General features: G+C 41.3%; 1 protein-coding gene across 2 annotated transcripts in view; it reads right to left on the reverse strand.

Annotated features, from left to right (window-relative positions):
* Positions 1–6,176: 6,176 nt before the first annotated feature.
* NUCKS1 (nuclear casein kinase and cyclin dependent kinase substrate 1) overlaps positions 6,177–12,325 on the reverse strand; it is a 12,891-nt gene continuing 6,742 nt past the window's right edge. For both annotated transcript variants that reach the window (XM_019513996.1, XM_019513995.1), the window contains one exon: positions 6,177–11,871. In XM_019513996.1, the coding sequence (XP_019369541.1) occupies positions 11,672–11,871 (200 nt within the window). In that variant the 3' untranslated portion in view covers positions 6,177–11,671. The remainder of the gene's footprint in view (positions 11,872–12,325) is intronic.

The following is a 12,325-nucleotide window of genomic DNA, read 5'->3' on the forward strand; positions in this document are numbered from 1 at the left end:
AGGTACATTCCCCCTCTAATAATCCTCTGTACTTCCCTCAGCATCTTCCACAATAGGAGCTCAAAGCCTGCTAGGTGAATATATATTATACACACACATTCTACTTTCATATAAAATGATATAGATATAGATACACACACACACAAAAATCATTTTATATGAAAGAATATATATTCTTTTTACAAGTAGGCAAAGCATCGAGATGTTCAGCAATTATTCCAGGGAAACAGGAAATAAAACTTAGATCAGCTCACTTCTGTGGTTAGGGCTGGAGAACAGGTCTGGCTAAATTTTAAGTCCAACGTGATGTCAAATGCTCTAGTTTACATGAGAGACGGCAGTTGCTACAGTCTTACATTAATGCACCTTTATATGGATTTTGCAGCCATTTAAAATTGTTTACAAGAATGGGTTAAAATGATTTATACCCTGACCGATGCACTACTTTGTGCCAAGCCACTAAAACCAGTTCATAGCTTAACAGACCCTGCCAGTTATGTAAAGATATTAAAAGCCTTGTATGAAAAGTATATCCTTTATCAGGTGGAACATAAAATGTGCAAATACAAGCCAGATATAAAACTTTAAGTAAACCAGCCATCGAAAAACAAAACAAAACAAATGTAAATAAGACGATATATGAACTTTATGGAACAAGTAATACTTAGCACTCTGAAGTGTTTTTATGTTAAATCCATTCGTAAAATATCCCAGGGATTTGGTAACTGTATTAACCCCATTGTACAGATATGGCAACCAAAATACAATGGATGTATGACTCAAAGATCCCATTAACCAGACCACACTTAAACACTGAAAAGGGGAAAAAAAGATCATTACACCTGACAGCACTTCTTCCCTCTCGGCATCCTCCTTTCAATACAAAAAATGTAAGGGTTTATGGGTAAAATTAAGTCACTTGTTGAGGTCACTTACAGTACCAGTGTATTTCAGAGGTTAAACCTAGTTAAGTATCTAGAGTCATTTTTGAAAACATTATTCAAATCTTATTTACACTACTTGCACGTGTCTTTCCATAACTAGAACTGGCCAAATTCTACTCTGAGCCATCAGCTCAGCAAGAGCCGATTTGAAATGTAGCAAACATAACCACGGGTCAATTTTAGTCTTTTTCTGAAAGCCCAGAACATTCAGAGAAAAGCCAAAACCAGGAATGTTGAGAACCCAGGCCTGGTAGCAAAGATGCTTGCACTAATCCTTGCTACCCCACTGACACACGACAACTTTGGCCAAAGCCCTTCAACTTTTGTTTCCGTTTCATCCCCTGAAAGCTGCAGGGCTGAGGAAAGGCTTTGGGATCTGTGGTTCAGTGACAGCAGCAGAAAGTGCAAAGTATTAACTTCATCTCTCGGAATAAGATAGAGGAGTTCTCAAGACCCAAAACACTCCCATTCATCAAAAATGTTTGAAAGGGAAAATGTCTGCAGTGCACAAAGTTAACAGACCCCAGTGTTAAGAGAAGCTGCTAATTGATGACGCTAACCAGAAACTCCTAACAAGGCCAAGTCTCTAGTTAGAACTGCTCAAGGAACAAGAGTGTGATCACAGAATATTTATGGCTACTGCTGGGAACCACCTCTTATCTACTCAGAGCACAAATGGTGTTATTTCTCAGATTAAATGAGTCTATGATTCTGTAAGCCAAGGCAATTATTTAAAATATACATATTGGAATATATGCATATGCATAATACTAGAATTTGAAAATGAGCTTAAAACTAGATTTGAATCTCAAGACGGTAAATGAAAAGCCAGAAAAGAGTCTCCGCCGAGTTTGTTTCTCCATTATTATAGGGCCTTTCCATTACCCATGTGCAGAACCAATATGAAGTCAGCTAGAACTGCAGAAATATAAGCAAGGACTGACAGAAACAGAGGGAGCTCTCTTGTTAGTGAGTTTAAATGGAGCTATAGCTTATATTCATGTCTTTTGTTCACGACAGGGGAGTGGGGTCCATTGCAAATCTACAGGAGGGATTTACAGCACTTGAACAGTAACATACACCGATGCAGGAAAAAATACAAGTCCAGCATTTCCTGCTCTACATAAAGCTGGAGATGTTCAATAGTCAAGAGTGGTTATTGCCAAGCTAACTTGTGATATTCTCAGATCCCCACTTGATGGACCTCAGGTTAGGAGCATTTAAAGCTTTTTTTTTTTTTTTCCAATCAATGCGCAGGAGAGATAATGCATTAAAGCAACAGCTTCTCCTCTTCAGATCTGTACCTCCTCCCTACCCCATGCGCTCCTCAGCAATCTCCGCTCCCCCCACCCCAAGAACTGCAGGGAGCCCAGGCATCACTAACATCTTCCCTGGATTTATCTCGAGCACATATCACACGTCCCTCCCCATCTCTTCCATAGTCCAGCCTATTGAAACCACACCTAAAAAACCATCAGTTGCTGGAGGTTTGCCTAGAAGTTTAATTTCTGGGGCGCTTCCACCTCTGTTCTAGCGATGAGGAGGCAGACGTGCAGCTATCTGGTACAGTAGGAGCAGAATGATGCGTTTTTGAAGCAGACCTCCCGTTCCACTGTTAGATACAAGGTCCCAAACTGCTTCGTGGCCTCACGCCATCATCAGCCCTGGTTTGCTAAGAGGAAATCCACTCTTGCCTGGAAGGTGGACTTTATCTTTCATTTCATTGCTATTCTGTAACTGAACACTGTGCAAGCACCAGGACAGCCTTTTTATACAGGACTTGGACTCGGACATGACAGTTGCTAGGGAGAATCTATATATTCAGGGATCTGACAGACTAGTCACTGGCACAGTAGTCATTGCATCTAGTTAGCCAGATCCTTTTGAGTACTGCTCACCTGTTAATTCTGCACCTTAGGCAGAACTATGACAACTTACCCTTTTCTACTGGTACCTAGTACTTCCTCCCCATAAAACCAATGCATTCTGCTACCTTCTTGTGGCATAGGTTCCAGGAAAGGAAAAAAAAACCCAGCAGCTGGAAGTAATTACGCTCAATACAAGCTGCCTCCACTGGATCAGTACTTGGGAAGAAGACACCAAGGCCACATCCAGATAAGTGCAGATGTGTGGTATGTGGTGCTGCAAACCTGTCTGCGGAGCCACACACTACACACACAGGTAAACCCCATGCTGCTACCTTGCAGTGCAGGGTTTTTTTTGACCCCAAGAGATCCCTGGGTCAGATGAACCCCACACCTTAAAAAAAAAGCAGTGTGGTGCACGTGGTGGCAGCGTGCGCTACCCAAAACCAGGGCCTGGCCTGCCAGAGGCATGCTCCGGCTGCCATCCAGGCCCCCAGCTGCAGAAGCGCTATGGCTGCAGCTCCCCAAGACCCCCAGGACCCCAGGAAAGGCTGTCGGAGCCAGCGCTCAGCCACACTTACTACTAGGTTTATGCTTCGTACTATTTGGAACTGCAGCCTGGGACATGTAAAGCGCACCGTGCAGCGAACACATGCCATTCTACTGGCCAGAATGCAAGTCATCTACAATGTGTTGGCACCGCTTCCTGTTGTACATCTGCGTACCCAACACAGAACTACTGGGTCTAGTTATTTCTGGCACCACAAAGTAAATGGAATACAGAAAGACTAGACAAACTGATTTAGCAGCAAGCCGGCGTTTTATTGAGTTATAGAAAAAGACAAGGCTGGAAGACCCTCAAAAGGTATTCTACGCTATCTCCCTGCTCAAGAAAGAATCAACCCTGGATATCTTACCTGCTTTTAAAAACTTCCACAGATACACACTCCACAGGGTTTCTAAATCGTGTTCCAATGATTAGCTACCTTCACAAAAAGCAAGTTCATCGTAATATCCACCATAACATTCCCCCCACTGCCATTTAAGGCCATTGCTTCTTGCCCTGTCCCCCATGACCAATAAGGAGAGTCTAATCATCGCCCTTCACGTAATCAGGTAACTAAAGGCCGTTATCAAATCAGAATGGGACAGCATAGCACAGCCCCAATCGCACCCCAATTTTTTTATTGGTCCATTTGGCCATTCCAGTTTCAAGTGGAGGACTTCACACTTTGCATCAGTAGGCATTCAGCAGATATACGGATATTGGATTTGCATGAAATGTTGAGATACGCAGTCTGCCAGCAGCAACCATAGCATGTTTTCAAAAGCTACTCTTAACATGAACTACTCGACTGACTTGGACCAGGAACAGAACTGCTACTGAAGCTTAGACCAATGGTCTAATTACCGTGGTCATGTCTGTGACCAGTACCAAGCGTTTCAGAAGTAGCTACAATACCTTTATAGGTACCAAATCGATAGTAGGGTTGAAAAGCTGTTGCGGCTGTGACAGTCCAGGACCTAAGAGGCAAGGTCTTTTGTGCTTTTATCGCACCAGCTCAGCTCTCATCCATCTCTTATAGTTGAGATGTTACTCTCCCAACTCAAAGCACCAAAGGATGTTTTTCAAGTGCTTTGCTGAAGAGGGATCGCTAAGCATACTGCGTCAGGCCTGAACAGACAGTATTATTAGGTGCTTATGGGGGAAGCCCCCACTGACTTTTATACTAAAGCATGGGGCATGTTCTCTTATCACTTTTATCCTAGCGTAATGGCATGTTTTTCCGTATGACCAAATGGGAACAAAATGACAAGATACCACACGATTTATCAAACTGGCAGTCGCTAGCTGAACACTTGCGGTTCTCACTTATTTGGATGGCCTCACAAGAGCTATACAGCTGCCTGCTCATCCCAAACAAGTGAAAAGAGAGGCTAACTGAAATACAATGTGCCGTTAAATGTACGATCAGACTATACTTATACCAGAAACAGTCAAGTGAGGCAGTACAGAGGTTGAGCTACGCCCTCTGCTGCTTGAAAGGAATATTTGCACTGCAGATGTTGCAAGGTCACCTTGATCCCAAACTTTCTCAGGCAACCTTCAGAGACTGAGAAATCAGTCAGAAGAATGCCATAGAAAACACTTAAAGCAAAACATTGTCCATGTACTTTTCAAAGGTTAACTTTCTAATAACTAGAGATGAAACATTTTATTACATTATAGGAAGTTACATTAAAAAAACCTTCCCATTATGCAGTCCATTTGGTATAGGTAAATTTAGTGTACAGGGCAAAGACAACCTCCAAAGTAGACAGAGATGCACACCTGAAGGCACCGAATGCTGTGCCACTTACCTTAATTTGAAGTGCGACACTTGAAGACCGTGCAATACCGTTCTGCTGGCTTCCCTCACTTACCAGCGTCCAGCATCACTGGTAGGAAACACTAGGGCAAACAAAGATGGACTATGGTTTACTGGGAAGCCCAGAGATACGTAGTACGCACCTAACTACGTAGTTAGTTGCGTCTTTGCTTTTCACTGGTTTTCAGTAGTTTTGAATGACTTTTCAGTCCTGAAAGCATAATCCCACAGCCTGCACCTTCCAAGAAAACAGACCTGTGGGACCAGTTGTAGTGTTTACTGCCAGGTAAGATAATCAGATTCTTTCAGTCCCTCCCAAGCTGGCTGGCATACAGTACACTGGCGTAACTTCAGAACTGCTCGGACCAAAAATGGACAAGCCTCCTTGGGCAAACAGTAAAACAGGAACCTTGCAAAAGAGACCTTACCCTCAAGGTTAGACAAGATTCTCTGAAAGATTTAAAAGAAAAAAAAAAAAGTGGCGTTTCAGATACTGGTACTGGTCAAATAGAGCAAGTGCAGAAAAGCCCTGCCTTAGAATAGCAGAAAAACTACACAAGTCATATTTATGGGTTATAAAAGCCCTTTTATAAAGCCATTTTTAAACAAAACCAAAAAGTTTACAAAAGAAAAAAAAAGATACAGAAGAATGAGTTGCTTAATATATTCCAAAAAGAGAAAAATAAAGAGGGGACACAATTCCAACATGCTGAACAATAAAGGGTTCTTTTTTCTCGTTTTTTAATACAAAATACAAGCGAAGGATACACATACTTAAAACAGAGCTCAGGAGCAGGTATGCAGTCCTGGGAACCCTTCAATAAAAGCAAAGCAGGGTTTTGTTAATTTTTTTTCTTCTTCTTTGCAGGTACATACAGAGACTGGAATATGTAAAATTAAGTAGCACAAAAGACCATCACACAATTCTACCAATGCATGTTGCATCTATAATTCACGAACATGGTCAACAAAGTCATGTTCACTTCAACCCCCTTTTTAAAAAAAAAATTTTTTTTTTTTTTTTAAATAAAGCATTAATGTTACATTCAAACTTAACTCCTAGTACCATGCTGCCAATCTCAGTATTGTCAAGGTATTGCAAGAACTTGCCAACCCTAATGAAGTTTTATCATGCCCAGTGATGACAGAACCACATTCAGGAATGCTCTTCAGTCCCAGGCCAGCAGAAAGTACTTAGTTTGCTGCCACCCCTACCTTTCTGGCTGCTAGTGAGGAAGAGGTGCAGAAACTCAGGGGTGGGGCTAATTTTACTGAAGGCCCAACAGGGTTGTGAATACTCTAGACAAATATTCATTGCATACCACTGAGCAATGCCTTGCTGATGTTAAGGGCCCAATGCCCTCCTGATGTCTCTCCCTCCTTTATCAGAGTAGTTTTATAGGGTTTGCTGTGACATCATGTTCATGGTAAAACAAATTACGTAGCTCTTATTTACAATTTTTGTAACAATTGCTTCTGCAGGAAAAAGTAGAATTCACAAATTTCCAGAACACATAGGGAATAAGTGTCAGACGCTCCCATGCGCGCGCACACACACTCGCGCACTCACACACAAAATACTTCAGGGGCTTTTACACACATTACTGTGGCTTAAGCTGATTGAGTATTTCTCCATCCCACCCCCTAGCCCTCCCAAAATATATATATATAAAACCCTTGCCCCAATATACAAAGCGTATGCACAATGGTATCTTGCAGTCACACTGAGCATGCTCAGATTGATGGAATCATTCAATTCACTGCAGTTAGATGGGGGCAGGCAGTTTACCAAATTGTTTCCAATAGTGGTCAGAACATAGCAAGAATTTTGACTAGATTTAGAAAGAGAAACACCGACGTTTTTATAAAGACTTTAATGAAAAAAAAAACCATTCAAATGACAGTTATCTAATGAAGTGGGGAAGTCTAATATAAGGATATGGGAGGGCAGGGGAGGTGCTTTCAAAGGATGCCGTCAGCTGAAGTTTCTTTTAGACGCATATCTAGCTGGTATTACTAGCACCTCAAAACTCAGTCTGTATCTCTCTTTAAAAAAAAAAAAGAAAGAAAGAAAGAAAAAACCCACTTATGTTGGACAATATGAACAGACTAGTTGGTTTCACTTTCCAGTTCCGTGCATATGATATCTGAGTTTAAGCCCCCCAACCCTGCAGGAAAAAAGTTCAAAAGCCACTGAGTTAAAACTAATTGGAAAAGTTATTCTTAGCTCTTTGTAGAAACATTAAACAAATCCCACACCCAAGGGTTACTGATCTGTGACGGTGCCCCTTTATGTGACTGTTTGCAGTCTCTACAGTTTGACAGCCTCTTACCCCAATGTACTTACACCCACTTCTCAAATATCTAGACTCATGGATCGATTTGTGGTTTAAAAAACCATGTTCAACAATATGATCTGTTATAAAAATAAACACTCCACAGACAAATTACATAAAGCAAAGCACCAGTTTCTACAGCTCAAAAGCTTCCAGCATGTTACAGTTTCTTCACTTCCCTCCCCAGGCCTGGCTCCTCAGTTTAAATGGTCTGCTGTACGTTAGGGTTCATCACTTTCAGAAGTCAAATCAGGCGCCACTGCCCCTATACAAAACAGTCCTCCACTTCCTGATAGATGCATGGTGCTGAGACAGAGCATGCTCAAAACAATTACCTATCCTCCCACTCCTTCCAGGACAGCAGTAACACTCAAGAATATACAGGATTCCCCCTCCCACACAGGTAGTTCTGCTTTTACATGATATCATCCCACACTGTGATTTATTAAAAACTTCTAAACTGCCTCACATTGAAATTCTTCCCACCCCAAATTAATCCCAAAACCCAACCCATCTTGGGAAAGAAGGGGGAAGGGGAAAAAAGAACAAAAACAAACCAAACAAAACACCTCCTGCCTCCCCCCAAATCCCCCAACCCAACAAAAACTACTCTTAATGGGCATCTTGACATTTTTTATGCTGAACTCATGTCCAATGGATTTAAATAAATTCATTCATTTCAACCAAATAACTTTTAGCATGGAACTTCCAAACCTTACTAGAAAAAAAAAAGGTCAGCCTTTGCTGACCGGACTTCATAACTAGTTAAAAACCTGACCATTTATATGCAACTGCAAAAAAATGCTGTAGTGCAGATCTAGAAGCAGAATGCACACATGGGTGTAAAGGATGGTAGTGGGAAGCTGCCATTTTGGGGGCCAGACCAGGACAGGATGCTGAATTAGTGCATTTCTGGAGTAAGTCTATTTCTGTACGTGGCAATGCTCCAAAGCTACACCGGCATAGTAGCTCAGAATCCATTTCCGGTCCTGAATTCTATTGACACAACTACCCCCAACCCCACCCTGATTCGTTTTGTTCATTGTTTTCAAAGCCTTTTCGCGGGAATGAATTTTTATGCTCCTTGAAGCATGGACTCACTCCCACCCCCCACCTACGGAGAGAGACTCTACAACTCATCTTCACAGAATTAAAATGCTTGAACACAAATGGATTCAAAAAGGACACTTAAAAAATTAAAAGTCTACAGCTACTGGAAAATGCTGAATTCATCTCAAAAACAAACAAACGAACAAAAAAAAAACAAACAAAAAAAAAAAATTAAAAAGTTAGCCATCACAATTTTCTTCAACCTGCAGAAACATGAGCTGCTGTATTTCCAACTGAAGGGGGGAAATCCAGGGACCACAAGCATTCCTGGACTACTAGCATTTAGTGTTTGCGTGGACTACCAAAACACAATCTAGAGAAATGGTTAAAAAAATCCAAAACAAAAGTGTGTAGCATTTACATAGTGTTCAGGTTGCGACACAAGCACCATGTACCCAGCTGCATGGGTCGTTAGGCCTGAACACAAGTGGAGAGACAGTTTACTACAGGGCCACAGTTTCCAGGCATGAGAACTTGGAGCCCAGAGACTCAAATCAGGAACATAAGACAAAAGTCCAAACACTGCATTTCCAGGTTTCAGGTCTATATCATATCCTGAACATTAGTTTGTTTGAAAAAAGAGCCACTTTGATAGAAACCACAAAATGCACACCCTTCAGAACAAATCTGGTCCAGCAGGTGAAGTTCAGACAATTAAAAAGACACGCAGCCGACTGACCAGATCAACCAGAGGTGTTCTATTCTTCAGGAAATCCTTGTACATTTAAGACCAAACTACCCAATAGACAAGAACAGCTTAAACGGGGTATATCTGTGTTTTGTATTGAGAGGAGCTATCTGTATGGACCAAAGAGATTCATGGAAGAGTATGTTACCAAAAATGCAAACGCACGCACAACAGCCACATAGCTGAACATTTAGAACTTGGCCATTTAATTTTTTCCTATGTTACCTGATAATTACTGGACTATGTCTGAGAAAAGACTGTAACAGACATTTTGCTCTCCTGATATTTGGAAAGAAAGGAAGATTACATTCATTTCTCAGTCCAGACTGTTATATATCACAGTCCAGCCTGAAGCTGTACTGCAAAGTTAAACCCCTAAAAATAGAGATTTGCAGTGAGAACACTGATAGTCCTTAGTAGAGCAGTAATGTTAGTCTAATTGAAAAGTGTATTAGAGAACTGTTTACCTTGGCTTATATAATTTACCAGCCTCTAAAATCCCCCTACAATTCATGCAAGACAGCTATTTCACTGCTATTAGAATTTCACTGTCTTAGGCTCCAGAGGCTGTTCAGCCAATGGTCCTTCCAGATCATCCTAGTGCACCTCACCTAGAAGGCCTTCTAAAATCCAGTAGGATTAAAAATACAATAGCACATGAACCAGAAATCCAACTCTCTAGCTGCCGTACGTTATCTTCAAGAAGCTGGTTTCAGCACAATTATAAAATTCACTTTGCTGACTAAAAAGGTTATGACTCAAGCCTCTCAGCTATGAAACAGCAGTGTGCAAGATACAGAAAGCGTAAAGGGTTAAAACAGGTGGCAAGTCCAGTTTTTTGTTTTTTAAATAACTCCAACAACAAATACTGCAGCCCCTGTATCAAGGTTTGAAGACCAAAAGCCTGTTTATTTGTATAGATTTAATACAAAAAAAGAGGGGGAGATATGGCTGCTTTGTTAAAAGCATCTCAATGCCACTGCATACACTTCAAGTGCCCTGCATTTGGTGGAAACATCTTGCTTGTCGCACACCATAGCCCTGCTGCACTGACACTAAATCCTTGCTCCCTCCCACCTGCATCCAAGTAGTCCTCTGGTTCCTCCCATCTCATCAATTTTTTTTCCTTTTTTTTTTTTTACTTTGGGAGAAGAACATTGACCAACAGTGAAGAGCAAACACAATGGTGTGGGAACAGCATGAACAACACTCCCCTACTGTGGGCAAGAAGGGAGAAGAAATGAAGTGGTAGTGGGGCGATGTTCTAGACTGGTAGGAATCGACCATCCAACACTGCAGCTGGATAGGCTGAGGTTGACTACATAGCCTTTCTGCGGACAGATGAAGGGAGAGGAGAGAAGAGAAACACTTAAGCATGACTCATGGGATCTGAGACTGACTGCGGCTTAACAGGAATCCATCCCTTCACATTTATAAAAGAGTGTGCCTTCACCCTCACTACATAGCTAACTTCTGTAGGCTTATCTTTACTTTTTCCTTTAGCTACTTATTCCAAAAAGAAAATCCCTATAAAACATAAAGGAAACCAGGATTTAAAAAGTGTTTTGTTTTAAATTTCTCTTCCATACTCTGCCAAACTACATCCAGCCATTGAAAAATGACAGGAGTAATGGCTATGAACAGCTGACAGGTTGCAGGTTGAAAGCCAAACAAACGCTGAAAGGGACAATTCAATCCGGAAAGAAGCAAGGGTATAGCATCCTGGTAAGATGGATCATTTCCAAAGAAAGTCACAAAGTGGACTGGCTATCTATTTTAAGTCCCCTGTACACTGTCTATGAAACGGCTGCATCAACCCAAGCAGCTTAGAACGTGGGTTGTTAAAGTGTATCTGGAATACACAACTGAAACTTGTGTTAACCTATTCTTTGAGGGAACTTATATCAACAGAAATGTATTAGACAACAGATTTAGGTGGCTATTTTCTTTGTATTCAAATAAGGAAATGGAATTTTGAAAGATCTCTTCAAACTTTGGGATCTCTAGTCTATCTGATTATTTAAGGTTTCTGAGTGTCAGCCTTAAATCTTATTGCTTCACAACTGCAGTATCCATTCAAGAAAAAATCTTTAAGTGGTCCATTAATTTGTTTTAAATGGCTTTCATGTTTGATTGGGTAAGGGAGAATGGAATGGCCAATAGAGAACAGTGATTTCAAAATACTACTGTATAAGGGTTTTCTCTTTTAAAAAAAGGATACTGTATTAAACAGCTGAAAGTAAGAGACAGCAATCAAAGCCCATGAGTCAAGCCACAGCCAAAACCGTGTTCTACCCCTAAGTATGTTTTCTTTTCCTTTTTTTTTTTTTTTTAAACAAAATTCTCTCCAAGCTTCCATTTAATCTTCACCAGAGGGTGCTTCATCTTCAGACTCTTCGTCCCCCGACTTCTCTGGTGGCGGGCTGGCTGACTTTTTCTTTTCTGGGGGACTTTCCGGCTCCTCATCCTCATCTTTGGGGGAAGGAGTCTTCTCTTTTGATGCCTTTGAACCTGGGGGCCGGCCTGCCTTCCCTTTGCCTTTCACTGGACTGGGTGTCACTAAAAGAAAAGCCCATAAAGCCAGTGATGAGGTACTGTTAACAAACAAAATAAATTCACAGTTTTACACAAATAGAATATTCTAGGAGATGGATGCATTTACACCAAATCTTGTCCCGATTATCTTTTGAAAGATTTTTGTAAACATTCAAGATGACCAAGAGCACTATGTGAATGTAGAATTATTGCTTCTCAGCCTCTTGTGGGCTCAGATGAAGTGATGCCATAGCCAAACTAAGTGAAATGGAACAATGAGAAACTGGCAATTACTGAAGCAGGAAAGTGGTTCAAAAAGCAGTCAAGGATAGGAAAAGCAGCAGGTATGGTAACAAAAGTGCCTGCAAAAAGAGCCAAAGCAACTCAAACCTTTGCTTTTGAATAGGACTGAACACCAAATTCTGAAGGATTTTTTTTGGGGGGGGGGGGGGATATGTTGGGGGGGGGGGTATTGGTG

Source organism: Gavialis gangeticus, unplaced genomic scaffold, assembly GCF_001723915.1.
Source record: "Gavialis gangeticus isolate Ggan-Ray unplaced genomic scaffold, GavGan_comp1, whole genome shotgun sequence".
In the NCBI taxonomy this organism is placed as follows: domain Eukaryota; kingdom Metazoa; phylum Chordata; order Crocodylia; family Gavialidae; genus Gavialis; species Gavialis gangeticus.